Source organism: Fimicolochytrium jonesii (genome assembly GCF_025526975.1).
Source record: "Fimicolochytrium jonesii strain JEL569 chromosome Unknown EV422scaffold_2, whole genome shotgun sequence".
In the NCBI taxonomy this organism is placed as follows: domain Eukaryota; kingdom Fungi; phylum Chytridiomycota; class Chytridiomycetes; order Spizellomycetales; family Powellomycetaceae; genus Fimicolochytrium; species Fimicolochytrium jonesii.
Window position 1 is genome coordinate 553,775 of NW_026515669.1, and position 26,814 is coordinate 580,588.

The window sequence follows — 26,814 nt, forward strand, 5'->3', positions numbered from 1 at the left end:
TCATGACGGAGACTGGGAAAAGCGATCTTTCAGATCATTGGTTCGGGGGCAGACATTGCACGGCGTAGGATGTAGAATCATTTTGCATCGGACGAACTGACAGCGTCACTCGGGGATGTGGTTACGTTACGCCGAAATGTCTGCGCCGATGGGCCTCAGCTATGGATCTCTCTATGGCCACGAAAAGTATCTAGCAAACCACCAGCCCACGATGGCTAGAACTACAGCCGACGCTAGCAACCGAAACATAAGAGCCTGCCACGTCCCCTCCGCCTCCGAATTTCTGCTACGCAGCATCTCTCCAATGACCGCCTCCAGTTTATCAATGAACGCCTCCGACGAAAACGTTCCCTCCACTCTCCGCCTCCCCATCCCACCCATCCTCTTCCCTTCAACCCCACCATCCTTCACGATCCTCGTTATCGCCTCGGCAAACGCCTCTGGATCGCCATCCCGCAGAAATCCCGTTACGCCTTCCACCACAGTCTCCAAAGGCCCACCAGAGTTGACCGCGATGACCGGTAGCGAGGCGTACATGGCCTCCAGGGGAACGATCCCGAAATGCTCGTTGCTGGGGGTGTAGAGAAGGACTTGGGAGGTGGCGAGGAGATGGGTGCGCTGGGATTCGGTGAAGGAGGGGAGAAAGACGACTTGAGTTGATGGCGGGATGTTCCGGGCTTCTGTGGAGTAGGTATGGGTGGAGAGATTGAGCCCTTGCGCGAGGGAGGAGAGTTCGGTGAGGTATTCAACGTTCTCCGTGACGCGCGAATCGTAGCCGCCTGTAGATTATAGATGATACCCAGCGAGGCAAATCAGATAAATTCGGCGTGAGACGATTCACCTACCATGACATGACATACCTGCGATAACTAGCCGTAGCGACTCGAATTGCGCGTCTTCTTTGCTTCTGAGTGCGTGAAATGCGTGTATCGCCAGCTCAATGTTTTTCTTCCGTTCGAACCGATTGATAGACAATATTGTCTTTTTGTCACTATCAGCGAGTCCACAGCTTGCTCAGTCTCCAGACTAAAGTCCCCAGCACCCCGTTTTCAATTCGAGCCTCCGCCACACCCACCTGACCAGTTCGGCGACACCCTCACTCTTCTCATCCACCTCCCCACGATACGACTTCAGGTGTATCCCCGGATACACCACATCCGGCTCCGACTTGATATTCGGAAACGCATGCCGGAAGATGTTTGCTGTGAATTTACTGTTCACGACAATCTTATCCGCCATTTCTGAGAGACCACTGGATTAGATGGGCTGCCTTTGAGTTTATGCGTCCGATTGGGGTTCACACGATTTGAGTGTCGAATACATACTGGTTGTAAGCTCTTCGAGCATATCGACGGGGAGTCGGTAAAGGGTTTTGAGGAGCGATTCACGTTTGGTTAGAAGCTTGTCCGGGAAATGGCAGTAGAAGAGAATCTAACAGAAGCGGATGAAGGTCAGTTTTGCCCAGCTGGGCCCATCGTCCAGCTTCCTTCCCCAACGCGATAGAACCAGCAGCCTTCACAGGGCCCGCGACCCACCTTTGCCCCGGAGAATCTCAATAGTGGTACAGAAATTGATAACTGATCCACCACCAACACATCAAAGTTTTCTCTCCCCATAAGTCCCGCCGTCAGCAAGCTCGCCGACAACAGCAAGTTGCGGAGAATCGCAAACAGGATGTATGCCTTGCCCAGTATGCTGCGGGGCAGCCAATCGCCTATCACGGATACATCCAGAGTGCCTGATGGACGCCCTGCCGTTAGCTAAATGTTGAAAGTAAAAGGACAGGAGGCTGACCTACTATCCCGCGTTTCCTGGAAGCAATGAGAGGGATCGTGATGCGACGTGAAGACTTTTACGCTATGTCCATGGGACTGCAGACCTACGGCGGCGTCCACGACTAAACGCTCTGCTCCTCCTTCGGACGACAAGGGGACGGACTGGGCGTAAGACAAATGGTCGAGGAAAACGAGGAAGAAGGAAAGGTTCCGCACCTATACCCAAATCGGGATGAATGAACGCAATGCGGAGCGGCGTGAGGGTATTGGAGGCCATGGCTCCAGTAGCTGGCCGTTACGGGCGCAAGCGGTGCCTGTGTTACTTGCAACACTCCCACGAGCAGCGGTAAATGGCCTGCTGGTTGGAGCGAGATTGGAACGCGTGGGGAGTTTTTTGAACGAGGAAGCCTGAAAGCTCTTGCCATCGACCCTTTTGACTCGCTTATATACGTACCATAGTGTTAGATCGTCGGTCTGCATTGCTTGTACATACTATCGCACTTTGGCAGGGAAAGATATACAGCTCCTGCACAGGTCCGCACTTCAATTATGTATTACGACAAGAACAAGGCCACAAAGGGGCCAGTGAATGTTGTCCCAGAGTTCCAGGTAAAAATGGTGCGGTCCTACATTTGTGCTACTCAGCAACGTATTAACGACCTTTTACAGGCGGTCATCCTGGCCGGGCGACCGAGGGATTGGGGAGGGTATGAGTCTTTAGACGGACTGGTTCTTTCGGGGCGACCTAGCGGGGACTGACTTGCGAGATGTTCACCTTCAACAGTCTCGACTGCTTGACCGATGACAACAATACGAAAGGGGAGCATAAGGTGCCCAAAGCTATTCTACCTGTTGCAGGAAAGCCCATGATACACTACCAGATGGAATGGTTGGAGGCTGCGCGAGCTCAAGGTACGCTGGGCAAAGCCGTGGGGGATACGGGACGGTTAGGTTAGGATGTCTGGGAGCTTACCGATGTTCGCCGTCGCAGATGTGCTTGTCGTTTGTCCACCTGGCTCCAAGATGGAGATCCAAGCACAGCTGCTGAAGTATGGCGTTACCCCGTTGAAGTGGAAAGTAAAGGAAACCAAGCATGGGGAGGGCACGGCTGATGCATTGCGACACGTTCATGAAGAGATCAAGGTAGGTCTACAGCCGGACCGTTCATCGACATCGGAGGGAATGGTATCCTTATGGGTGTTCTCCACAGACGGACTTCATTGTGATGGCTTGCGACGTTATAACGGATGTGTCGCCACATCACTTAATAGACTTACATCGAATTCACAACCCCGCCGTCACAACGCTGTTCTATGACAACTCGAAGCTGGACGCAAACTTGGAGCGACCTGCGAAAAAGGATGGTATGGAACGGCATTGGTCGATGGGAAACTCCGCTGACGCCAATCTGACTGTAATTGCGCTTCTAGCATACGCTCAATACGTCGGCATCGACGCTGGGAAAGGGCGACTTGTGTATACAAAACAACAAGAGGACGTCGGCGACTTCTTGCAGCTAAGAACACCAATGCTCAGAAAGTAAGCCAGATATCGCTACTGGTGCCTCTGACCCGACTTCTTTCGAGACTGACTTCTTTGGTCCATCTTCAGATTCCCCAAACTGAGTATCCACACAAACCTCCGCGACGCACATGTATACATCTTCAAACGGTGGGTCCTGGAAGTCGTCGTCGCCGACCCATCGATATCCAGCATACGCAAAGATCTGCTGCGGGTGCTGCTGCAGTGCCAGTTCAGCGAGAACGCGAGGCAGAAGTACGGGGTAGCTACATGTAAGTTGCGACCATTTTTGTAAAGACCTTGACAGTCGAGGGTCTCTAAGATACTAACATGGCATCCGAACCCCAGTGAAAGAGAAAGGCATCCCGTTTGAAGAAGCCTCCCTGGCATCGAGCGCGAATAGCGATGATGTGGAAACACGTAAGTATAAGTATCGCCACATTTCAGGGGGTATGGGCCTCCCTTGACCAATGCTGGCACGCTTCGTTTTCAGTACTCAAATGTGCAACCGAAAGGGTGCAAAAGAAAGGGGAAAAAACGCGCGACTTGCCGCCTCATGCCCTTGAACCCAAGGGCCATGAAGTTCTCTGTGCCGCCGTGGTGTGCGGTGGCGATGCATTCTGTGCTCGCGTGAACACACCATGGTCATACGCGGAGGTCAACAGACAGGTTTGTTGACGATGAACATGGTTGAGAATTAGCATATGTTCCTTACCGCCCGTCTCAACACAGAAAGCCAAAACGTCTTCAGCGAGCACACCAGTGGACCTCCGGAACAAACAGACGCAGATCGGGTCGGACTCTATTGTCGAATCCAGCGCCATAGGCGAACGGTGTAGTATCAAGAAGTCCGTGATTGGGAAGCACTGCGTCATTGGAAAGAATGTCAAAATCACAAACTCGATCATCATGGACCACGTTGTCATCGAAGACTTGTAAGTTACTATTGAGAAAAGGACGGGCACATTCGCTTCCTCAAGGCTCAAATCTGATCAACAAACTTGCAGCGTGAAACTGGACGGATGCATTGTCAGTATGAACGCGACGATCTCGGAAAAATCGCAACTGAAGGATTGCGAAGTCGGACCAAATCACACCGTTGAGAAAGAGAGTACGTGCTATGGTCGCTTTTTCCCCTTAACTTCCCGAACCTCACGCTCACCGGTGTCCGTCTCCTTTTCTTCACAGGCGTACGGACTAGCGAGCAATTATCGCAATCCCATTATCTCGATATCGACCAGTCATAATCTTTTGCATAGGCGTAGAGCATCAAAGTAGAAAATCAAACGATAGAATTTGCATAGGCATTGACATCATTATTCTAAGAATCTGAATGTTACGCACCCCGTCAGAAAACCGCTTCGAGACTTGGCGCCGAGGCCAGCAGATTGGCTACCGTAGCTGTATATGTACAGTAGTTCATTGGTACTTTCGATTTTTGGCGCTTTGCCGTTGTTGACCATGCACCACCCATTCCATTGTTCTGATAAATGTTTTGATGGGGTGCAAAAAAGGTTGATCGCCCCTGATTGGCTATTTTGACAGCGCGGGTCCCGACCGACAGTTCGGATTTTGCGTTTCTCCTGTCAGTTTACTGAACCGTAAGAAACGGACGATGTTGTCGCTGGAGATCAATCGGCGTCCGGCAGCCATGCATACGACTGGTCCCTGCTCGGATTGGTGTTTTTCTGCTGCTCGGGCCGTATGCGTAGGAGACCGGGTGCAGATAATTGCCCTTTCGCACCGCCCGGTACGTGGACGAGGATTATATAAAAGCTCTTGGTAGGTGTTGACGGCCCCCACAGTGTAACCATTCTCAAGCTTAACCCACTCGACTCACCCAAGACAATCTGCAAAGATGAAGACTGCATCAGCTCTTGCCATCCTTTCCCTGGCCGTGTCCTCCGTCGCTGCCCACGGCGCCATCACATCCTACGTGATAGACGGCAAACCCTTTCAGGGGTGGAACGGATACGCTCCGACCGGAGCTCCTACCATCCAGCGTCAATGGCCCAGCTATGATCCGATCGTGGACGTGCTCTCAGAGAAGATGACCTGCAACGGTGGAACCAGCGCTGCGTTGAGCGCGGAGGTCCTGCCTGGCAGCAATGTTACGGCTCAATGGGGACAGGTGAGTAGGACTTGGCTGCATCTCCACATCTACCGTGAGCAAACCCTTCTGACAGCTTTCTCCTTCGAAATCATAGTGGACACACAGCCCCGGGCCAATCACTGTCTACATGTACAAGTGCCCAGCCGACTTCGCCACCTGCGATGGCGAAGACAAGAAATGGTTCAAGATCGAAGAGAAGGGTCTCATCTCCGGCACCCTCGGCAACGGCCAGTGGGCTCTCGGCGAGATCCAGAACACTCGCACGTGGTCCACCGCCATCCCCGAAGGCCTCGCCCCCGGCAACTACCTCATCCGCCACGAGCTTCTCGCCTTGCACGCTACCAACCAGCCCCAGTTCTACCCGGAGTGCGCCCAGCTCAAGGTCGGCGGAACGGGAACTGCCAACCCTGATGCGAGCTACTTCACGTCCATCCCTGGGTTTGCTCAACCGAATGATCCCAATGTTATGGTGAACTTGTACTCGAACGAAGCTCAGACTATCACCGAGTACAAAATCATTGGTCCGCCTGTGTGGAAGCTTGGCGCCGCTCCTGCCCCTTCAGCATCTGCTCCTGCCCCACCTGCCACTACGCCGGTCGCCAGTAGCTCTCCTACCGCAGAGGTCCCTCTTTCCAGCGCGTACACATACGAGGATGAGTACACCACCACCACGACCAACCCCACGACTGCTACCCCCATCCGAGCTCCGACCGAATCCACCGACTTGCCTTACTGCGACGAGACCACCACTCCCGCAGCGCCGATTCCCACTGCCGCACCCACCACATCTGCCGCTCCCGCTCCCGCTCCCACCACCACCGACGACAGCGATCTCCCGTACTGTGACGAGATTTCTTCCACGCCCGCCGCACCTGCTCCCACGACCGAGGCCGAGCCGGCGTCCACAGTGGCCCCATCGGCGTCCGCACCCGCATCGGTCCCCACCGCTGCTCCGCCAGCGACGCCAACAGGAACGGCTTCCTGCCGCACCCTCCAACCTGCGTGCTGGAGGGAGGCCGCCGCGTGCTTCAAGGACTTCAATGCCTGCACCGCGACGAAGGGCTGGATCGCCGAATGCCAAGCGAAGCGTGACGTCTGTGGCCAGAAAGCCAACTCGTGCTCCAACTTGAACTGCACTTGGACCCGTCGTCGTGATGCTCGTGATGCTCATCGGGCGGTCGTTTGAGCAGTTCCTGTTACGCATGTATTTTCGTATAGATATAGAGTTCCCCAATTGCGGGACGGCTGTTTGCTGCTCTTGTAAATAGATTGTAGATCCCTCCCTGGAACATAGATGTAGAAAATGAGACCGTCGTTTGACTTTCATATGCACAATGTAGACGAGCTTTTGCTCAGATCCATCCAAACACATCTGCTTCTCATTATTGTTGAATCTGCTCGGATGAACTCCGCATCGGGTCACCGACTAGAGGGGAACCGCAACACCGGTGACCATATCTCCATTTCTCAATAGATGATGGATACGTTACATGATGAGCATACGACCGGAGTCGATCGTTTGTTTCTCAATGATGCTAAAACCTGCCGCTCTATGTACAATATCTAGCCAAGTCCTTGCGACCGTGCCTCCGTCTCGTAGATAAGCATACGCCAGAGTACCATCACAAACGCTTCTGCTTCTTCGGGATCCAAGGCCTGTAGTGGAAGAAAGCTTAGCATTCAAGGCCGGGACTGGCAATGCCGGAAATGCATACTCACAGCTCCCATCTCTTCGAGCAACTTTGGCGCCGGTGTCTTGTTTTGTAGCAGCTCCATTACGAATTCCACAATGTCAGACTCCTCACCACCGAGATATTCCACTATCTTCTTTGTTACCCATGGTCGGAGCTTGTTGTTGAGAACCGTCTGGAGGACGCAAAGGACGATGAGTAAGCAACAGGATGACCCTTCTGGCTAGAGCGCTCAAGTTACATACACTATCCAAGAAATCCCATTTGATATGCCAAGCAAACAATCCCTCCTGATCGGCCGGAATAATGCCAATCAAATCCTGAATAGCCTGATGCCGCTCTTCCTTGGTCATGATTTTGCCAATGATGACTTCTTTTGTGGGGGATACGGCCTCTTCCACTTTAGCCTCCGGCTCGGCTTCCTTGCGGGCAAGCTCTCGCTTCTCTTCTTCACGGTCTTGCGCGTCCATGTCATGCTCCGCGCGGCGCTGACGTAGGCGGCGGGCAAAGAACGCACGTCTGGGATTGGCAAGAAGAGAGAAGCAGACGTACGTGAGTGAGATGAATGCAAGGCCGTTAGAATGTTATTTAGAAAGCGTACCTGTCTTCATCCAACTTGAACTCCGCATCCTCATTCCACTCCGACAGCATGGTGGACAGGTCTTCGGCTCGTGCTGCGAGCCCGCTTGCCTCCGTCTCCTTTTCCAATGTGATGGAGGCCAGCCACCGTAATCTCTCCTCTTCATGTTGCATCCATCGGCGCTCCCGCTTTTATGAACGTCAGTTTACGGTCCGGAAAGCGGGTATCGCAACACAGTGTCCGCTTACCTCTGCAAACGCCTCCTTGGCTTCGGCCTCCCTGCGCAGCTTCCGCTGTTCTACTTCCTCCTCATCGGTCTCCTCATCATCCCGCGGATGTCCCCTATGCCTGTTTCGCTGTTGATACGCTCCATTTTGAGGGAAGGGACTCTTCACGGGCGCTTCATGTTGATACCCTCGTGCTCCATGGTCCGACTGTCTTCGATACCGATCCCTATCCAGTTGTTGGGCAAACCGTCTTTCCTCTTCTTCACGTTTTTGCCTGTCTTTGGCCGCCGATCGCTCGCGGAACATCGAGATTTCGCGGGAGATGAGCTCTCTTTGCTCTGCTGGCATTTCCGCAGGCAGGTCGTCCTCCTCCTTGTTTTCTGGAACCGGCGACTCCCCTCTCCCTGCATCCGCCATCGCAGACAGAATTAGATCATCGGCATCAGCCCTGTTCGCGTCGTCAGCGAAGGTCTCTGCGATGTGAAGCACCCGGTCACGGATATCTCGGTCTTCCTCCTCATCGCGCGCGCTCTCTCGTGTTCCCCTGTATTTTTCGAGATGATTCCGTGCAGTAGCTTCCACAGTCAACCTTAGACGTGTTTTTGCCCCTCCAGGGAGCCCCAGCTCAATGCCTTCGGAGAGCTCTCCATGTCCTTCTCCACCCAAGATTCGCAACGCGCGAGAGACGGATTCCGCGTTCTCGTAGACGCAAAAGCCAAAGCCTTTTGGCTTCCCGGTGGGGTCAGACATTCGTTTCCAGCTCCGAACCGGCCCGCATGCATTCAATATCCGTTCCATACAGTTGTCCGTGATCCCTTCCGCGATCGCCCCAACGTACACTGACGTCAGTTTATCGTCCGCCGCAGGTGCTGCACGTCCATGTGGCATCAGCTGCTGCTGAGGAGGGCCCCCAAATCGCTCATCCGGTCGCATAGGTTGCCCGTGGGGCGAATTGAATCGATCGTGCTGGTGAGGTGGCCCGCGGAAGTCCTGCCCACCGAATGGCGGTCGGCGATCAAAGTGTTGCTGGTGTTGCGGAGGGCCAGGTCTGAATCCCTGATTCATAGGAGGTGGACCACCATAGCCTCCGGGCCCTCCTTGAGGAGGCGGACCATAGTTACCGTGAGGCGGTCCTTGTGGCGGTGGGCGACCATAGGGTCCTGGCTGCCCCACATGGTGCTGTTGGGGGGCTGAAATGCGAGGATATTGAGAGGCAAGCAACATGAACTAAATGTGAATATCCCTACTCACGGTATTGTCCATATGGGTTCATTGTTGATCACTGCGACTGTGGAGTTCAAAAATTGGGTCGAAACTCCTCGAATGCAATGCCGAGTAAGAATGTTCCTTCACGAGCGGAACGTTGACCAGGGAAGTTCCGAAGAACCCCAACGCTTCTCTGATTCCGACCGACCAAGCGTTTCGCAACGCAACAGTGTATCTGTAGTATGGCCCCTTTGATGCTTTGGAAGCGCTCACTGATCTAGCGTTTTTCAAGCTGGGAATCCCAAGGGTTCCAATTTCGCATCCCTGCGTCGCATCAAAGCTCATCCAAGCGCGTCCTCGCCCTCGCTCCCACCAGTCGGCCGCACCTTCGCTCACTTACTCTCAAGCCTGCTCTGCATCGATACCATACTGGACCCTGCAGCAATGACAACCGAGGTATGTGCTCACAAGCTTCGGCTTCCTTCCGTTTCGCTCTGGTGCTGATCTGCCCTCCCTTTCCTGTCTCAGCGTCACCTCATTTTCGGAGCGAAAGGCTGGATTGCCGGTCTGCTCGCCGAACTTCTCAAGAAGCAAGGAAAGGAGGTCAAAGGAACCACCGTCCGCCTGGAGGACAGGGAGGCCGTGCTCAAGTAATATCATATTGTACATCGCTCTCTGCTCATTCCCATGGGCTTACTGGTCGTTCCCTTACGCTGATCAGGGAACTGGACGAGTACAAGCCTACGCGAGTATACAACTGCGCTGGAGTTACCGGTCGCCCCAACGTCGACTGGTGCGAGGACAACAAAGAGGCCACCATTCGCAGCAATGTCATCGGAACTCTCAACTTGGCCGATGCCACGTTCTTGCGCGGGATCCACATGACCAACTTCGCCACTGGTTAGAGGCCCGTGATGTATCTTCGGGTATGAGCTTTGCGAAGATGAAGCCTTACTACATTGTGTTTCGTAGGTTGCATTTACGCTTACGATGAGAAGCATCAGTTCCACGGTGTTGGCTTCACTGAGGAGGATGAGCCAAACTTCACTGGGTCTTACTACAGTTATACCAAGGGTCTTGTGGAGAAGGTCAGTCCTTCGGAAAAGCGTCGTCAACCGTACCATCATCGAGATTGGGGAGCTCACATGGCTTTGCTGGCTAATAGATCATCAAGCAATACAACAATGTCCTCACGCTGCGCCTGCGTATGCCCGTGTCCGATGACCTCAACCCCAGGAACTTTGTCACGAAGATAACCAAGTGAGTTCAAGGAAGCATGGATCACCGCGACAATATCCTGTGCTGACTATACCAATTTTGCAGATACGAACGCGTTGTCGACATCCCCAACTCCAACACCATCCTCTACGACCTCCTCCCCGCCGCCCTCGCAATGGCCGAGAACAAGCTGACCGGCGTCTACAACTTCACAAACCCCGGCGCCATCTCCCACAACGAAGTCCTCGCCGCTTACAAAAAGCACGTCGACCCCAACTTCACTTGGAAGAACTTTTCCCTGGAGGAGCAAGCCAAGGTCATCAAGGCTGGGCGGAGCAACTGTGAGCTGGACACGACGAAGTTGACTACGGCTTTGGGCAAGCTTGGGATTAAGGTCCCTGAGGTGCATGAGGCGTATGATCAGTGCTTCCAGCGCATGGCGAAGCACTTGAAAAATGGTACTCAGCACTCGTGGTAGCCTGGGCAGCCATAACATTGTAGTTATAGGCGGACAGTCTGAAATTGTACTTTTGATATCTTATACATGCCCGGTGTCCTGGAAGACGACAGGCGATGAGATAAACTCCCGAAGGATACGGTGTCCAACGTTGAGCATCTGTCCGACAACCCGTCCCTACCATACTTTCTCTGATGGTTTGTTTTGTGGTTCGGTACAATCCAGTTTGAACGCCCAACAGCACAGCGACCCGCATCGACCTGTACCTGCTGTCTATGATGCATATACGTCCGCGGAACAAGCAAGCAGAAGAGCAGGGTTGCAGATTCGAGGTTCGGCTAGGTGCGACACCGCGAAACTTCGGCACCGAAAACTCGGAAAACGCGTCGACGTTTGCTCACCAACTTCGACAGCGAGAGCGTTCAAACTTCCACTGCGAAAGTTGTTCTTGCGAAGACCAAGTCATCACTCCTGAGCACTCCACATTGTGCCGAGAATCCCCGCCCAGCATGGAAGCAGTCAAAGCAAAGCTAGATGGGCAGCTGACGTCCTTCAAATTCAAAAGCGACACCTTCGTCATATATTCCTGTGTCAAACCAACGTCCGAATGGCGTGTCGATGTCGTCACGGACTCTGAGGTATACGTGAGTCTCCTGGACAAGGCCAAGCAGAAACTTCTGGTATGTGAGACTCGCTCCCTGTGCTTTGGTAGTTTAGACGTGCCATTCAGCGTGCGCTGACCTCGGGAAGGTAGAGGACAGTAAGCGAGCAGACGAGCTGATAACGGCTTGGGAACATGGTGCTTTTCGGTATACTGAGAACGGCGACACGGCGGAGGTATGGCATTTAGTGATTTCAAGATTCTTGAAAGTCTTGGAAGAGGCTAATTAAGATCTCCTCCGATAGCTGTTGATTGATCCCGCACCATCAGAGCCCTTCCGGCTCACCTTAGACCGGACAGAGGATGCCTTCCAAAGTCTTCGTTCCGTCTTGATCCAACAATGTAGCAAGGCAGCACGTAGCGCTGCAGGTGCGTACTCGCTTTGCATCAACGAGCATTGAGTGGCCTTCAAGCAACGGTCCCGGGTATCTCATTTGTGTGCAAACAGAAACCACCATCCGGAAACTGGAAGAAGAGCTCGCAGCCGCTCGACGCGAACTCGATCGCACGCGACGTCTGGCGCCGATCGATGATGGAGGATTCACCAAACGGGTTGTCCCTGCCAAAAGGCCCCCGCCCGCGAAGAGTCTGATGAACCCGAGGATGAAGATGAGAGAGGCTACAGGTATGTCATCGTAGGCGCCATGGTATTGGAAGGAATGTACTTACGGGATTGTTTCGACCCATCTAGGCACGACCTTTGGAAGTGACAGTGAAGATGACTAGCGTTTATTTTTTCTGGTCTTCGCCTAAGAGCAGACCTTTCATTGTGGAAGGGGTATGCAAACATCAACATCGGAACTACTGGGAGACCGCCCAACCGGGGTTCCCATCCTGGAGTTCATATGTATACAGTCGATATGCAGACAGAGCACGTAGTTTCTTGTAGTGCTGCATGGAGTGCATTGAAATGCTATACCGTACATGTACAGGCCCATATTCGCTCGTCCTGTAGAGCGATCCATGGTAGCTTCGTCGATATGGGAATGTTGCGGGATGACCCTCCTAACCCTAACCCGATTCCCAATCCGGGCTTACGCGATCATGAGGGCCCAAGCCACAAGGGTCCCTTCGCTTCCCTTTCCCCTTTTCTGACTTTTTCGCTTCACATTCCGCCGGAAAGCATTTTGACAAACCCACACAACAAAATGACTGCCCCAGCGGAGCTCCTCTCCCTCGTTCACTCTTTCCTGGAGGAACGGGCGCCCAAAGCTGCCAAGGCGTTCAAGAAGGAGGTTTCTTTCGAGGTTGGTTTTGTCCTTACATTGTCGGTCAGGCTTCCTTCTACAGTTTCGAAGGGTGCAACATTCCTAACCTCTCAATTTCCTTAGACGGACTCGGAAGATGCAGACCCCAACAAACTGATCGAAATCTATGCTGCATTCAATGCCAGCACCGTCGAGGAATTGTAAGGGTCCCAAATGTTCCTCATGCGTTGTCGCTGTGGCACCCAACTAAGCATTCATTTCCCAACCTCCAGGCATTCCAGCGAATCCTCCTCCGAACGCGAAAGCTCCGACTCCTCCGATTCCGATTCCGACAGCAGCGATGATGAGGAGGAGGAAGGGAAAGCGGACGACAGGATGGAGATTGAGGAGGTGAAGGCGGCCGAGTCTTCTGACTCTGACTCCTCTGACTCTGAGTCGTCTGAGTCTTCGGAGAGCGAGGAGGAGAGCGAGGAGGAGAACACGGAGGCGAAGGAAGAGAAGGCTGAAAGTGCGGAGTCTGAGACGGAGGAGAAGGCTGAGAGTTCGGATTCGGATTCTGACTCTGGTTCGGAGAGCAGCGATGATGATGAGGATGAGACGGTTGTCGAGAAGGAGAAAACCGCGAAAGCGGAAGCAGAGTCTTCTGACTCCGACTCCGACTCCGACTCGTCATCCGACTCTGACAGCAGCAGCGACGAAGAGGAGGAAGCAGCAAAGGAGGAGGAAGACACTTCACCCGCCGCCAGCTGCCCCGACGCATCCTCCTCCGACTCGAGCGACAGCAGCAGCAGCGACTCAGACGAGGAAGAAGAGAAGACGCCCGCGACGAACGGTACAGTGAACGGCACGGCCGCCGAATCGTCTAGCGACAGCGACAGCGACAGCTCGTCGAGTGACTCGTCGTCCTCGGAAAGCGAGGAGGAGGAGAAGCCTGCGCCGGTGAAGAAGGAGGCTGCCACGCCTGCTAAGGACAAGAAACGGAAGAGGGATGAGGAAGAGTCGGAGGAGTCTGTTGGGTCTCCTGCTCCTGCGGCCACGCCCAGCGCTCCTGCTACTAAGAAGCAGAAGGGTGAGGCCAAGTCTGTCGAGGTACGTCCGCTGAATATCCGAGGGTGTTACTCTTCCTCATCTACAGTCAATCCTAATCCTCCCAATTTCCACTAACAGCGCTTCCAACGCGTCCGCGCCGAAGAAGTCGACGAAGCCGACATTATTGACAACAGCTACATGGCCAAAGGCGGCGCCGAGTCCAGCTATGGGTTCCGCGCCCACCAGGACCTGATCGTCACGCGCGGCAAAGGGTTCCGTAACGAGAAGAATAAGAAGAAGCGCGGGTCTTACCGGGGTGGGAATATTGATACGGCGTCGCATTCTATCAAGTTTGCGGGGGCGTATGATAGTGATTAGATTGTGGGAGTGCGGCGGGCGATGATATTCAAGGCATTTGGGGTTACGAACGGCGTATGCGTAGGGATTGCAGAAACACACCACACATCATTCATCCCATACCATCCCCTCTCGGCGAACGACCAAGGCACCATAGCATACATTTGTACATTTTCACATATTTATCCAAGTAGAAGCCAATCGGCTGCACACACGTAATCCCTGGCCTTCTCATTGATGAGCTAGTTTCAGATGTCGCCCACTGCTATGAACATGCAGTCTCCCCCATTCATAGCAAACCTTGGGAGAACTACGACGTTGTGCACCCCAGCACCCACAGGCGCTTCGGAAATATATACACGATTTGCGAGAACGAGAGAGAATATACCTACAAACGACCAGGAGATAGTATAAGTGGGATGAGTACATATACAAAGGGGGTTGCGGAGTGGCGCGTTTGGGGGCAGAGGCCAGAGCGGGGAGGGGGGGTATTTGGCTGCGGAAGGGGGGAGAGCATGTAGATAAGGTTTATTTGACGCCTGGGGTGGTGCTCTCGTTACGATCGGGGTCGACTGTCGTCCCGCACCGGCCACGGTGCTTGAAGCCTCGGGCTTGCGCGAATAGCAATGCAAACGAAGAGTACGCCCAAGGAGCTTTCGATATGGAACACGCTAAATGAAACGTTGCCTCTCCCCAAAAGTCAGCCATTCTTATTGGAAAACAGGCCGATATAGCACCGTCGTTATGTACTGTGAGGGAATCAAGAAACACAATGCCGTCAGAAGGAACATTCCAACAGAGTTTAAAGTTAAAGGAAGCAATACCCTACCTTCTTCCGATACCTTGTCGTACACCCCACAGCCATAACCCCATCTCTAATCGAGCACGCATACATATGATTCAGCGTAACATGATTCGGAACCGGTAACACGCTGCGATCGTCTTTCGCGATTGTATGTGAGTTCAGGAGGACCTTTTCGAGGTGGGGCGGGAGATGCGGTGGGTCTTTTTGCTGCATGTTGAGGGGGGTGGAAGGGATGTCGGTGGTGTAGGCGTCTGGGGGGGTTGAGGAGAGGAGTGGTGGCGAAACTGCGAGGGGATATGGGCGGTTAGTGCATGCTTAGCGGGTGCATATGTCTGGTATGTGGAACCATCTACCTCTGCCATCCTTCATGGTTGCCAATTCATCCAGGCCGTCTCCCTGATGCACACCCGCCTCGTCAGTGACCTCTAGATAGTTGACCAGGTTTCCATCTGCGTCGGATGCGATTGGCAGGTCTTCTGAGCATTTCCATTCGTCGTCTACGATGAACTTGAATCGATGTGTTCCGGGGGGCATGTCGATTACAGTTGTGAAGTCAGCGTTACTGTTGGGAGTAGAGATCTCGGTCAGGCATCCCTCGTAAGACTAGGAATGGTAGATCTGCTTTCATACCTTCGACTCATCCGTATCTTTTGCTTCCAGTTGTTGAACGTCCCTGTTACAAACACATCACCGCCACCCTGCGCCCAGCTGATCATGATTGGAATAACCCCATCTTCATCTGAAGTTGGGATAAGAATATGTGATTAGGGGATGCGAAGTTGCGTAAGTATACGCGGAAGTATATGTGACCATATAGCAACGATTGACCACTCGTCTCTTACCTTTAGTCACTGTTATGGAGCCGGAAGCCATTGGCCCAAAGTTATGGAAGATTCTGGCCGAATTGCGATAGCTCTTTTCGTGTGACGGCTGCAGCATGGAGCTACCAAGTCCGCCCGATGAAGATTGTCGTTTGATCTGTATTGGGGCTGATGTGGTCGGTCCGGAGCGATTCTCGAGTTCGCTTTTACTTTCCGGCCCGCTATTGCTCGCCGGCCCGCTGCTCCCCGTTGACCCACTATTCGTTGCCGGGGTGCTCTGTGTTTTTGCTGATAGCACATCCTGTGCGCTCGAAAGATCTGCCGGGACAGTGGGTGCTGGGGTGGTTTTAAGACCGCTCGCTGGTTCGGAAGTAGCAGCAGAGCCACTTTCCAGCTCCATTCCACCTAACGCTAAGGACAGGTCGTCCTCCGACCGTTGTGCTGGTGGTCTGCCGGAGTTCATCGGAGCAGAGAAGGCCGCGGCGCTGCTCGCTGCCCACGACTCCTCCCCTACCGACGACGTCCGAGAGGAAAACCTGCGGTGCTCTCCGTACGAGCGAATAGAGGAAGAAGGTAAAGCGCCTGCTCTCGGCACTGGTTGCTGGTTGTCTGCAAACTTGTCGGATACCATAAGCGGGGAGCCCACGAAAGGCGAGTCATGCACCAAGGGCGGCTGGGGTCGAGATGGAATCGTTGTCGGAGGGGTTACACGCGATCCCTGGAGGCCCTGGGTGAGCTCGCTCACTCGCTGGGCCGAGTTGGAAGCGGGCGAGAGTGTTTGCTGAATTTGTGTTGCGCTGCTGTTGGTGATGTTGGTGGGAGCAGAGGACGACAAGCTCTGGCTTTTTTGTCTCTTATTTTGACTGGGATGGTGTGAATTGTTGTTTCCCATTTCAAGCCGGACAGCGACCAAGACATGGACTAGAGAAGGGGCAAAGCCAAAGACCCTTTCTTCAGACTCGACGGTCTAATCTACCCTCGGGAGCAGATTGCCTTCCCTTCGGCAAGTAACTCCGATGGGTACGTACAAAATAGACGGGCGATGTGTGCTGAGTGCACCAGAAGAACGCGAATTTCCCACGACCGACTCGACCGACTTGATCTCCACACAGACAGACACACTAGACGATGACGGGGTTGACTGTATTAGCCGACGGGTATAGGGTGCGTGGTCAGTTTGCGAAGGTGTGTCCCGCCGTAAGGCAGCACTTGTGTCTGTGGTGGTTGAGCTGATGATCCTGTGGGGGACTGGGCTGGGTGTTGTTGTTGTTGTTGTTGTTGTTGAGGCTTATCTTTGATTTGCTGCGTGCTGCATGTGCAATTCGTGTGGGGGGGGGGGCGTTTCCGCATGTTGTCATGTCCGGAAGGCGCCGCGTTGGCCGGGTGGGAGTCAAGAGTCAGAGTCTGAGGTAGGGGTTAGATCTAGAGTCAGTTAGGGTTATGGCGGGTGTCATCACAAGAAACACGCGCGCGAGGGAGGAAGTCCATTGTCCATGTCCAGAAACGCTACCTTGCCATCTTCCCACCCGTTAACGGGGCGCCGACAGTCCTTGCAAAGCATATCCCTTGCTGCTCAGTGACACTTGCTCTCACTTGTGTAAGGCGAAAGTCTTGAATGACACTTTGAGCGGGCTTTTATCGGGGAAAGTTTGACTCGGAGCATCGTATGAGACGGTAGTGAAAATAGTTGCAGTGAGGTTGGACTCTTTCGGCAGGATGACTTCCCCATACGGTCGAAAGTCGACTGCAACAAAAGGGACCAGAAAAGGTCGCGAAAAGGACCCGGACTCTGACAGTGGCTCGGGTTCCGACGGCGGCCGCGCTCCACCACCTCGTAAGAAGGACGATAGTGGAGACGACTCGGACTCGGACGGTGACGACGATAGAGCGTCGGGTTATGACGACCCGAAACGGCCCGACGTGCGGTGGACTGCGGAGGAGCAGGATGCTGGTGGGTCTCTTTGGTGTGCTTCACGGTTTCCCGACCGCCCGAGTGCCCGCCATCCAGCCGTACTCACACAAAAGTCCGTTCAGTGATGGATTTTTATGGCCTGCAGACGCTCTATCCACAATCATGGCTTGACACCAGGGACAAGTTTTCATCATCTCGCACCGGATTGGGCGATGACGAATCATTAGCCGAGTCACTTGACGATGAGGATAAGCAAAGTCCGAAGGAGGCGGCGGGTACCGGGGAAGATGACGGCCCAATCGATACGTCCGATCCGCTGGCGGTGAAGGACTCAATCCTGGGGTAGGACAGTCGATGATGCCCTGTGGTATTGTGAAGAAGACGCTACTAACGACGCAGTACGCAGAGCGCGATGGAGACGCGGAACAGTGCCGCGCGGAAATGAACAAGAACAGTGTGAGTGCTGTTCTCCTACGCATATCGCGTATCATGCGCCGCAGACGCGAAGCTAACGCATGCATTGCCTCTTCTCCCTTCTCAGTCGCCCAGCTCCTGATTAGCAGTCGAAAGTTCGACGCAAAGCACTTTCTTCGCGAAGTTCACAAAACTACCACTTATGACGACTTGGAGGTCGGCGCTGAGCACTTGAGGCAGGCCATAGACCATAAAGAGGATGTCATCAAGAACTTGGTCAAGACTCACTTTGCCAAGTTCGTGAGCGCCAAGAGCACTATAGACTGTATGGGAGGATCACAAGAGCTGGCGGTTCCAACATGTGCGGTTGACTGACTCACTATCCAACTACCTTTGCAGCGTTTTATGATCAGATGAGAACGAAGAACCTGATCTCGTCCGACGAATACGGGGTTGCTCCGTTCGCAAAGTCCATCGAAGGTATAGTCCATCTTCTCAATTCGCACATCCTGCAATACGCACTAAACCTCAATCGAACTTAGCCCTGCAAGTGGACGCTGGAACGCTATACAACCCGCTTCTGCAACGTCGCGTGCAGGCAGCAAAGATCCGATCCACTCTCGCCGTGTTGGGACAGTGGAAGTTCTTCTTCAACCTACCTAGCGTCTTGCAGGGCTATGCAAAAAAGGTGAACAATGGTCCTTCACCGGGACGCGAGTGTCGAACCTGACGATCTCACTGAATGCTACTGTCGCATAGGCAAAATACGACGCCCTAGTCAGAGACTACCAAAAGGGTAAATACCTCATGCACTCCTCCTTCGGCGAGAACAGCCAACGTCGCACGGCCTTGAACAGCAAAGAGAAAGACGCCCTTCTCCCGCAACACCACCAGGCAGTCTTTGAAAAAGTATGGAGCGAGGTGGAAAGCATCGTCGCTCAAGCTCGGCAGCAGCTGTTCCTCCGTCTGAGCGAGCCGTGGTTGGCGCTGGACGTGCAGGAGCGGAATATGACGTGAGTTTGCAGAGATGAGTTGCGCGGGAAAGGTTAGCGTTATCTGGACCGTCGAATAATGCCTCAACAGCATCGTCATTGTAGGTTTTTGATCGAGCTGGGTGCTGAGACGGATCCAGTGCATGTGTATTTGGACAAGCAGTACCAGTGGATTGTGGAGAGGTTGCGGAAGGCGTATAGGACGCATTTGCGGACTCTTGATGGTAGGCGACGGCGTTACTGCAGTTCTATCTTGCGCATATGTTGCATTTTGATTGATGTTCATTGTTCCACAGAGCTTGCAAAGACATTCCAGGATGCCAGACAGCCGGTGTTCACACTTCCCAACCTACGCAAAGCTTTGAACATTGTAAAGTCACAAGAGTTCGAGCAAGCTTTTGGTAGGTTTGAGGCATCAAAGGGCAGCCTGGTTCTCCGAGTATGGAGCGTCCGCTCAAGCTTACCACGCTTTCTTTGAATCGTATAGCTGAAGACACGCATGTGCAACTCTTCAAAGCCACACAGAGGCTTGTCAGAGCTTTATGCAACGTCCTCCTAGATTGTTTGCCGGACTTCTGGCGGCTTTGCAAGATCTACTCGGGAAGCAAGCTTCAAAAGGTTGGTGCGACTGAGAGTAGATCTAGAGTTGAAGCTGCGAGTTCATCTCAAATGGTCTGCCCTTCAATTTGCAGCCCAAGAACTTCGACTCGGCAGAAGCAGCCGCACAATCCCGAATGAAACGGCGACTAGACTCCAAGAAACTCGAACACTGCCAATCCTACATTCGTAACATATTGGATCTCTTCTCAAAATCACTAGCCCGCGCATTTTACACCGACACACCACTTTCAAACCTTCGAGCGATCATCGAGGCAGATGTAGGAAGCAGTGCAGATCTCTCTTCCCACATCGACGGCGACGTCTTACAATCCCCGGAAAAAGCTACGGGGGAAGACATACCGCCGCCTCCAACAGGCCAAACTGGAAGCATCCTCACCCCGGCTCCCCCCCTGCCACCACCCTCTCCGATCCCTTTCCGATTCGCATCCTTCCTCCACTCACATCCACTGACGGCGTCGTATTTCTTCATCAAGATTATGGGGGAACTGACCCGGTGTTTTGGAGAGATACGCGCTATTCGGATCGTGGGTAATGAGCAGCTGATGATTGATTTGGCGGCGGGGATGGATAGGGTGAAGGTTAGGGCTACGGAGGTGGTTTGTGATGGGATGTTGGAAGGTAAGTTGGCTCATGTTGGGCGTATTCGCACCTCCCTGTTTTCGGACTTACCTTCAACGATATCCTAGAATCGCGGACCTTCCACATGTACGAGGACTGGTCCTTCGACCACGACATGGCCGCCCAAATGGCAGCCCAAGGCCCCGGAATCCGCGCCTCCACATCCGAAAACGCACTAGCAAACGTCTCCTCCATTCAATCCACATGGCGCACCAACGCGACCGCCAATGACGCCACCAACCTGCTCAAACTCTTCTACAGGCTGCACCACTACATCATGCGCTGTCTGCAGCGGATAGCCGCCGCGCCGATATCGGTATCCGATGACGCCGGCGCGGGCCGTGATTCGGTGGGGACGGCTATGGGACGACCCAACGCCTCTGTCGCCTCGGCTGGCCCGCTCGCATCCCCTACTTCTCCGGGTGGACTCAACATCGAGCGCCACATCCCACACAACATCCTCGTCGCCATCAAAGCGGCATTTAACGCGTCTATGTTTGCGATGCTGGACGGGCTCCAATGGCTCGCTACCTCGTGGACGCCCGCGTTGATGGCGAGCGCGAGTCAGCAAGCGGCAGACGGGAGGGAACTGGCGTCCCCTGAGTCGCTGATGACGAATCTGCACAATCGACCATCAGCGGTGGCGGGGTCGACGGCCGTGTTGAGTGGGGCGTTTGGCGGTGGAGATGCTGCGCGTGCGACAATGGGGAATGCGCCGATTTGGAAGAATAAATCGACTGTTGTTGATGTTGAGAAGGCGGTGGGTGGTTTCTTCTTCGATGGGTGTAAGTGAGCCATGGGGCGTGGGAGACTCACTTGGCAACCATCTGGTCTTAGGAGGTGCGCATCCTCATCGTGCTATCCAATCTAAGCTACATGCGCAAGTTCCTCCTCCCAAAGCTTGGACTCCTGTTCGAAGACAGATTTGGCATCGTGCTGAGCTCAGACATGAAGGTAAATCTCGTCTTACTCTATCTGGCTTCTGTTCCCCTAGCAAACTACTCATATGCTTCTCGATGTGTTATAAGAACCTGCAAAACACTCTCAACGACCTCGACTCACTCCTCTTCCGAAACTACGTGAAGCGCACCGCAGCGAGTCTGCGGATGATCATCAGGGACGGCATCTTGTTCGAAGGGATGGATTGGAGCGGGTTGTCCAAACCACAAGGTTACAAACCTGAAACACAATCCTACCCTCTTTCCTTCCTCTTTTCATTAACCACAGCCCTACAACATTAAACAGAGGTCCGACCGTACGTCTTCCGGGGCCTCCTCCTCCTCGTCGCCGTGCACGCGCAAGTCAGCGGTGTCTCTCGCGCGCTGGTCGTGAGAGTACTGGAGGAACTCACGATCGTGCTTGCGTCGGATGTGTTGGACTCGGTGCGGCAGGTGGAGCGGTTTAATTGGGGTGGGATGTTGCAGGTACGTCAGTTGGGATAACTCTTGTCCGACAGATAGAGGCACCGTGAGCAGTTATTGATGAGACGCTCTGCGTTTTTTGGACCGATAGGCAACCCTCGAAATCCAGTTCCTCGACCAAACCTTGACAGCCTACTCCACCAGCACATCCTCCCAGCTGCTCACACTGGCGTACGACACCATCGAGCGTGGGCACGAGAGGTATGAGCTCCCATCATTTGAAACAGCAGCACCGTGGTTAGCATACCCACAAATATTAACCTGATATTCCTCAATTAACAGCGAGAAATCCGACAACACAACAGGCGATAAAGACGACCTCTTCAAGAAAGTCAAGACGCTTCTTGCGGACGCGAAGCGCGCTACGGAGGTGCAGTTTTCGTGTTTTAAAGAGCAGAAGGGGGACGAGAAGGGTGTATATGTTGGGGATGAGGACGACAGCTGAGAATACCGAATGGAGAGTAGTTTCAGTGGGGTTTTTTTTTTGGAAATGAATATCGTATTTTGGGGGACTCCACCCTTCGTAAGGTGGCTCGCTCCAGGCGTTGGTTGCCCATGCGCCAATTCAGATTTGTCTTCTGTCCATGACTTATGATGTGAAGAAAAGAACTGCAACAAAATACCTCCCACTCGGTTTGTAATGTGAATAATGATAAACGAAAGGATGTAGAAGAAAAAACGTGTAGATACAGTGGTTGTGAGAAAGTGATGCAAACACAAACGTCACGGTGTTGAAGGAACGGTGAGTTCAGAAGACTCTTCATCCCGCCCCGCCTCCCACGTCCCGTCTTTCTTTCTTATTGCGAGATTCGCATACGTTTATTGCGTCCGGCAGGATGAGAGTTGGAGAATCTGAGAGGTCTTGGTCGCATTTTTATGCATGCAGCGAGTTATGTAACCCAATGACCTCGCCCGCGGGCGCCTGACGGGCCTCTTTCGAGTTGTCGTTCCGGAGGCCTTCGAGGTGGTTGAGGTATGCTTCGTCAATGTCACCTATTGTATGGCGTAATGGATGAGTGATTGAGCTTATCGGTTCGAATCGGGGCCATTGGGGGGATCCAAAAAAGCGACGTACCAGTGATATAACACCCATTGAAGACCGAAATATCAAACTGCTTAATATCCAGATTCAAACTCCTAACCGACTCGACCAGATCCTCGATCGCCTGGTAGATAACGCGATCGGCGCCGATCTCCTCCGCGACCTGGCTGGCGGTTCGGTTATGCGCGACGAGTTCCTGGCGCGTGGGCATGTCGATGCCGTACACGTTGGGGAAACGCACGGGTGGCGCGCAGGATGCGAAATATACTTTTTTGGCGCCGGCTTCGCGGGCCATTTGGATGATTTCGTAGGAGGTTGTGCCGCGCACGATTGAGTCTGTTGTGAAGACGATTGGTGAGGAAGGCGGGTCATGATCCGTGCATTAGGAATGCCCGAGCTCTGGACAGCCCGACACAGGGGAGAAGCCACGTACCATCGACAAGCAAGACATTCTTCCCCGCAAACTCCATATTCATAGCGTTCAGTTTCCGCCTCACGGACTTCTTCCGTTGCTGTTGCCCAGGCATGATGAACGTTCTCCCGATGTATCGGTTCTTCACGAACCCTTCTCGATACAGGATGTTCAGCTTATACGATGCTTGCAGGGCCGAACATCTACTTGTATCTGGAACCTGCAGCGTGGATAGAATGCACCGGTGAGGAAACTCACTTCTCCTAACTCGAAACGCTCGCAAAATCACACTCACGGGAATGACAACATCGATATCGTGATTGCTCCCCAACTCCTTCAACACAGCCTTAGCGAGCGCCTCGCCCATGGCCAGCCGGGCCTTGTACACAGAGATCCCATCCATGATCGAGTCTGGTCGTGCAAAGTACACGTATTCGAAAATGTCGGGTGTGAACGGCTCGTTTGACCGGCATTGGCGCTTTTTCACGCCGTTCTTTGTCAGGATCACGGCTTCGCCCGGTTTGACATCGATGAAGTTGGTGAAACCTAAAGCGTCCAAGACCACACTCTCGGAAGCAAGCATGTAGTCGGTGCCATGCGCCGTCGCCCGTTCTCCGTAGATTAGCGGCCTGATTCCATTGGGATCCCGGAACCCGATCAACCCAAACCCGGCAATCATCCCCACGCACGCATATCCGCCCTTGCACTGCGCATACACGCCCTCAAGAGCCTTGAAGATATCCTCCTCGTTGACGCGGAACTTGCCCGTCTTGTTCAGATGGTCTGCGAAGATGTTCAGCAGGAGTTCGGAGTCGGAGTCGGTGTTGACGTGGCGGTGCGCTTCGTGGTCGAGGAAGTCGCGGAGGTCCGTGGAGTTTGTAAGGTTTCCGTTCTAATTGACGTTGGAGGGAACGTTAGATGATGCTTCAACGGAATCGAGCGGACATTGCTGATCTGCGTAAGCGTCCCCTTACATGAGCGAAAACAATCCCGTAAGGGCTGTTGACATAGAACGGTTGTGCCTCCGCATTCGACGACGTGCCCGCAGTCGGGTATCGCACTAGCAACCCCATCGCAAAGTTAAAACGCTCAGTAACTTCCCCCCAATCGGCCCAAAAGCTCTGCTCCCTCCCCCCAGGCAAGACCCTTACCGTGCCCAACGCCCAACGCCCCCTGCAATTCCACCAACTGCCTCGGCTCGAAAACGTCACGGACCATCCCGTTCCCTTTGCACTGATACAGCCGGCCTTTGTTGCCGCACGTTATGATTCCCGCTGCATCCTATTCATTGTATTCGGGTTCAGTTGAAGAACTTACACAGGAGAGCTCCAACATGAATCCCATCACCCACCTGCCCACGATGTTGCAGGAGCCCCAGTCCCTCGTACAGCTCTGCGCTGGCGGAGGCGGACGAGTCCGCCAAGAGTACGCCGTTAATACCGCACATATTGCGCTCTGATAACTGTTAATGAGCGTCGAACAGTATTCGTAAGGCTTTTCTAAAGAATGGTGCGTGAGAAAGAAATTCCTGGCAACTTGAACGTAAGACTTCCAGACGAGAGGGCTACGCATACAATACCTCAGCAACGCTTCTATTCAGCTGCGGGTCGGTATATGGTCTATGGGTACGACGCTGCGAGGTTGAAGGTTGGCTCAGGCTGTTTCCGCAGACCCAGAAAAAAGGGCCAAGCGGATCTCACCGCGCATGGAAATCAAATCAGATCTCGGGCGACGCGACTGGCTGCTGGTGACCGTTCGACTGCGCGCAGAGGGCGATGCTGTAGTGTAAGGCCGAGACTGGGAAAACCGCATAATAGTAATCTTGTAGAGTGGGATCGAATGTACGGTACAATCATGCATGTTTTGTTGAAGCTACGCCGTGCCATAGGTAATAGGTGTATTGATGCGATGTATAGTACAATTTTGCAAAAAGAGTGATATATAAGAAAGTGCGGTACACATGAGTGGCAGGGAGCAGCTCCATCGAGGACCTGCCTCGCGGGAAAACGCAAAACCACGGCCCAAATCTCTATCTATCCCGGCCAAAAGGCCAAAAACGGAAGCGCCCCACCAGCTACGACGAAAATCTACGTTTATCGCCGCTAATAGTCCATGTTTACGCCTTCCCCACCACCCTCCTCCGGCCCCTCCAATCCCTCCACTTCCTCCCCAAGCCCACCATCGCTACCACCGCAGCAACAGCCGCCACCGGCACCAGATCAACCAAAATCGCAAGCCCAATCTTCTTTCGCAGCCCCCTGACCGCGCTCACGGATGTGGGGTCGACTCGTATCTGTTGTTGCTGTGCGGCGGGAAGGATGCGTGGGAATGGGACGCGGGCGGGGGTTGTTGCGTTGTTATTGAAGGACTGCGGTGGAGCGACGGTTTGATTGGTGGTTGGAGTGGAGTTGAGGACGATGCCGGAGAGGGTTGTGGGCGCTGCACGGGCGGTTGACGTCGTTCCTGTCGATTGTGTTGATACTGCGGGGATTGTTGCCGCTGGGATGCTAGGCGTAGGTGCAACAACCGGAGTCAAAACCGCCACGGCTGTCGGAGCCACGGTCGCCGGCACCCGACTCCTCACCGCAGCATTCCCGCAATTAGGCGCCAGGAGCGCAAAGAACTGATCCCGCAGGCCGGTGAAATCCGTGGCGCACGGATAGAAGCCAACTGGGTCGCCGTTTGCGACCGATTTGCGATTGGCAACGTTGCCGATGCCGACACAGGACGGTGGTTGTGTTGAGGGGTTGAGCAGTTGCGCTGAGAAGGCTAAAACGTAAGGAGATGGAACTGTTAGTCGATGGATGCATGGAAAGTGGATCTTTGCTTGTCCAAGTCCGATCGCAATGATCTTCTTCCACCCTCGAAAACACTTACAATTCTCCTGCAGACTATTGATCTTCCACCCCGTAGCAGGGGTCCCAACCGCACAAACGGCCGACTGCTGCACTACACTCCCAGGCCCCACAAACACACTATCCGTATACAAACACACACCCTTCCCCGGCACCACCACTTGCCACTGCCCACCCCCTACGTCCCTAAACTGAACCTGCTGGTTCGCGTCCGCAGCATTACACCCATCGACGATACTCCATGACCCAGCCCCCGGTCGAGCGTCGGCGGTGGCCATAAGTGCCGAGAAGCATTGTAGGCCGACAGGGGAGGGCGTGCGGGAGAGGAGGTGGTAAGTTATGGAGGGGAGAGGGGGCCAGGGGCAGAGTTGGAGGCCGGCGGGGACGTTGATTCCTTGTTGGGCGGTGGTGTGTGTGCAGGTGTGGAGAAGGAGGAGGAGGGCGGATAGAAAGGGGGTAGGGAATGATAGACTTCGCATTTTGGAATTGTGCTATGGTGCGCTCAGCTCGGTGCTGGCCATGAAGTTGACCAGTCGTTGAGGGTATGGGCAGTATTGGGTGTCGATGCCTTTCCTCTGAAGGGTACCGTAGCAGTAGGCTATGTATGGTCTACGTTTCCGGCGGGTTTTCGGAAACAGCGCTATCGAAATGTCTCTCGGAGCTCAACGCAGTGGAGATTGCGGACCAAGAGAGTACAAGTTTGAGTTCGGAGGGCAGCCACCGCCGCCGTTCGAGTGTCAGTCATTGCACCTGCTGCCATCGCTGTTGCCGATGGCCCTTTGGGTGGCACCTCTGCTGGATTCAATGCGAAACTTGTCGGAACATGAAACGCTCGGGCGGTGAACGCCGTGATTCGTT

At 53.8% G+C, this 26,814-nt stretch overlaps 10 protein-coding genes across 10 annotated transcripts; 5 read left to right on the forward strand and 5 right to left on the reverse strand.

Annotated features, from left to right (window-relative positions):
* Window positions 1-171: 171 nt before the first annotated feature.
* Window positions 172-2,052, reverse strand: EV422DRAFT_600218 (alpha-1,3/1,6-mannosyltransferase ALG2; the record flags this gene model as incomplete). The annotated part of the gene is made up of 7 exons (XM_053073677.1): window positions 172-779; window positions 861-991; window positions 1,076-1,241; window positions 1,326-1,431; window positions 1,536-1,738; window positions 1,799-1,915; window positions 1,992-2,052. 7 exons carry the CDS (start codon window positions 2,050-2,052, stop codon window positions 172-174), a joined length of 1,392 nt encoding a protein of 463 aa, XP_052929212.1.
* Window positions 2,053-2,163: 111 nt separating this feature from the next.
* Window positions 2,164-4,802, forward strand: EV422DRAFT_514024 (nucleotide-diphospho-sugar transferase). Its single transcript, XM_053069207.1, has 11 exons — window positions 2,164-2,384; window positions 2,445-2,687; window positions 2,767-2,918; window positions 2,986-3,139; window positions 3,206-3,314; window positions 3,387-3,568; window positions 3,645-3,716; window positions 3,790-3,965; window positions 4,029-4,231; window positions 4,304-4,407; window positions 4,485-4,802. Exons 2-11 carry the CDS (start codon window positions 2,543-2,545, stop codon window positions 4,541-4,543), a joined length of 1,356 nt encoding a protein of 451 aa, XP_052929213.1. The 5' UTR covers window positions 2,164-2,384; window positions 2,445-2,542; the 3' UTR covers window positions 4,544-4,802.
* Window positions 4,803-4,819: 17 nt separating this feature from the next.
* Window positions 4,820-6,903, forward strand: EV422DRAFT_139195 (glycosyl hydrolase family 61-domain-containing protein). Its single transcript, XM_053064796.1, has 3 exons — window positions 4,820-5,078; window positions 5,155-5,427; window positions 5,504-6,903. The coding sequence occupies exons 2-3, from the start codon at window positions 5,155-5,157 to the stop codon at window positions 6,593-6,595; spliced, it is 1,365 nt and encodes a 454-aa protein (XP_052929214.1). The 5' UTR covers window positions 4,820-5,078; the 3' UTR covers window positions 6,596-6,903.
* Window positions 6,904-6,972: 69 nt separating this feature from the next.
* On the reverse strand, window positions 6,973-8,972 carry EV422DRAFT_491626 (uncharacterized protein; the record flags this gene model as incomplete). Its single annotated transcript, XM_053067552.1, has 6 exons — window positions 6,973-7,065; window positions 7,129-7,275; window positions 7,346-7,619; window positions 7,702-7,868; window positions 7,929-7,997; window positions 8,076-8,972. 6 exons carry the CDS (start codon window positions 8,970-8,972, stop codon window positions 6,973-6,975), a joined length of 1,647 nt encoding a protein of 548 aa, XP_052929215.1.
* A 585-nt stretch (window positions 8,973-9,557) lies between these two features.
* On the forward strand, window positions 9,558-10,809 carry EV422DRAFT_563576 (uncharacterized protein; the record flags this gene model as incomplete). Its single annotated transcript, XM_053072085.1, has 6 exons — window positions 9,558-9,569; window positions 9,642-9,763; window positions 9,835-10,013; window positions 10,086-10,201; window positions 10,279-10,373; window positions 10,437-10,809. The coding sequence occupies 6 exons, from the start codon at window positions 9,558-9,560 to the stop codon at window positions 10,807-10,809; spliced, it is 897 nt and encodes a 298-aa protein (XP_052929216.1).
* Window positions 10,810-12,565: 1,756 nt separating this feature from the next.
* EV422DRAFT_139206 (SRP40, C-terminal domain-containing protein) lies at window positions 12,566-14,169 on the forward strand. Its single transcript, XM_053064797.1, has 4 exons — window positions 12,566-12,696; window positions 12,781-12,857; window positions 12,930-13,746; window positions 13,825-14,169. Exons 1-4 carry the CDS (start codon window positions 12,598-12,600, stop codon window positions 14,062-14,064), a joined length of 1,233 nt encoding a protein of 410 aa, XP_052929217.1. The 5' UTR covers window positions 12,566-12,597; the 3' UTR covers window positions 14,065-14,169.
* Window positions 14,170-14,851: 682 nt separating this feature from the next.
* Window positions 14,852-15,564, reverse strand: EV422DRAFT_549698 (uncharacterized protein; the record flags this gene model as incomplete). The annotated part of the gene is made up of 3 exons (XM_053071728.1): window positions 14,852-15,132; window positions 15,202-15,410; window positions 15,479-15,564. The coding sequence occupies 3 exons, from the start codon at window positions 15,562-15,564 to the stop codon at window positions 14,852-14,854; spliced, it is 576 nt and encodes a 191-aa protein (XP_052929218.1).
* Window positions 15,565-17,168: 1,604 nt separating this feature from the next.
* On the forward strand, window positions 17,169-22,103 carry EV422DRAFT_139248 (exocyst complex component Sec5-domain-containing protein). Its single transcript, XM_053064798.1, has 17 exons — window positions 17,169-17,620; window positions 17,704-17,923; window positions 17,988-18,037; window positions 18,123-18,320; window positions 18,395-18,475; window positions 18,538-18,683; window positions 18,755-19,008; window positions 19,093-19,211; window positions 19,284-19,388; window positions 19,475-19,605; window positions 19,680-20,226; window positions 20,295-20,986; window positions 21,064-21,180; window positions 21,255-21,396; window positions 21,472-21,650; window positions 21,739-21,848; window positions 21,930-22,103. Exons 1-17 carry the CDS (start codon window positions 17,386-17,388, stop codon window positions 22,090-22,092), a joined length of 3,489 nt encoding a protein of 1,162 aa, XP_052929219.1. The 5' UTR covers window positions 17,169-17,385; the 3' UTR covers window positions 22,093-22,103.
* A 418-nt stretch (window positions 22,104-22,521) lies between these two features.
* On the reverse strand, window positions 22,522-24,548 carry EV422DRAFT_563581 (phosphoribosyltransferase-like protein; the record flags this gene model as incomplete). The annotated part of the gene is made up of 7 exons (XM_053072086.1): window positions 22,522-22,640; window positions 22,723-23,025; window positions 23,123-23,321; window positions 23,397-23,993; window positions 24,076-24,161; window positions 24,253-24,382; window positions 24,453-24,548. The coding sequence occupies 7 exons, from the start codon at window positions 24,546-24,548 to the stop codon at window positions 22,522-22,524; spliced, it is 1,530 nt and encodes a 509-aa protein (XP_052929220.1).
* Window positions 24,549-24,930: 382 nt separating this feature from the next.
* Window positions 24,931-26,741, reverse strand: EV422DRAFT_514041 (uncharacterized protein). The gene has a single exon (XM_053069208.1). The coding sequence runs from the start codon at window positions 26,433-26,435 to the stop codon at window positions 25,218-25,220; it is 1,218 nt and encodes a 405-aa protein (XP_052929221.1). The 5' UTR covers window positions 26,436-26,741; the 3' UTR covers window positions 24,931-25,217.
* Between the last annotated feature and the right edge of the window lie 73 nt (window positions 26,742-26,814).

Excerpts from the sequence above, each read along its gene's own strand:
- EV422DRAFT_514024 (XM_053069207.1), top strand. The coding sequence starts at position 2,543 with ATGTTCACCTTCAACAGTCTCGACTGCTTGACCGATGACAACAATACG. Across the intron at positions 2,688-2,766 it reads GGAGGCTGCGCGAGCTCAAG|ATGTGCTTGTCGTTTGTCCA; the intron begins GTACGCTGGGCA and ends TCGCCGTCGCAG. Across the intron at positions 3,966-4,028 it reads ACGCGGAGGTCAACAGACAG|AAAGCCAAAACGTCTTCAGC; the intron begins GTTTGTTGACGA and ends GTCTCAACACAG.
- EV422DRAFT_139195 (XM_053064796.1), top strand. The coding sequence starts at position 5,155 with ATGAAGACTGCATCAGCTCTTGCCATCCTTTCCCTGGCCGTGTCCTCC. Across the intron at positions 5,428-5,503 it reads TTACGGCTCAATGGGGACAG|TGGACACACAGCCCCGGGCC; the intron begins GTGAGTAGGACT and ends TCGAAATCATAG.
- EV422DRAFT_139206 (XM_053064797.1), top strand. The coding sequence starts at position 12,598 with ATGACTGCCCCAGCGGAGCTCCTCTCCCTCGTTCACTCTTTCCTGGAG. Across the intron at positions 12,858-12,929 it reads GCCAGCACCGTCGAGGAATT|GCATTCCAGCGAATCCTCCT; the intron begins GTAAGGGTCCCA and ends CCCAACCTCCAG. Across the intron at positions 13,747-13,824 it reads GTGAGGCCAAGTCTGTCGAG|CGCTTCCAACGCGTCCGCGC; the intron begins GTACGTCCGCTG and ends TTCCACTAACAG.
- EV422DRAFT_139248 (XM_053064798.1), top strand. The coding sequence starts at position 17,386 with ATGACTTCCCCATACGGTCGAAAGTCGACTGCAACAAAAGGGACCAGA. Across the intron at positions 19,389-19,474 it reads AGAGTTCGAGCAAGCTTTTG|CTGAAGACACGCATGTGCAA; the intron begins GTAGGTTTGAGG and ends TGAATCGTATAG. Across the intron at positions 21,181-21,254 it reads TGCTGAGCTCAGACATGAAG|AACCTGCAAAACACTCTCAA; the intron begins GTAAATCTCGTC and ends ATGTGTTATAAG.
- EV422DRAFT_514041 (XM_053069208.1), bottom strand. The coding sequence starts at position 26,435 with ATGCGAAGTCTATCATTCCCTACCCCCTTTCTATCCGCCCTCCTCCTC.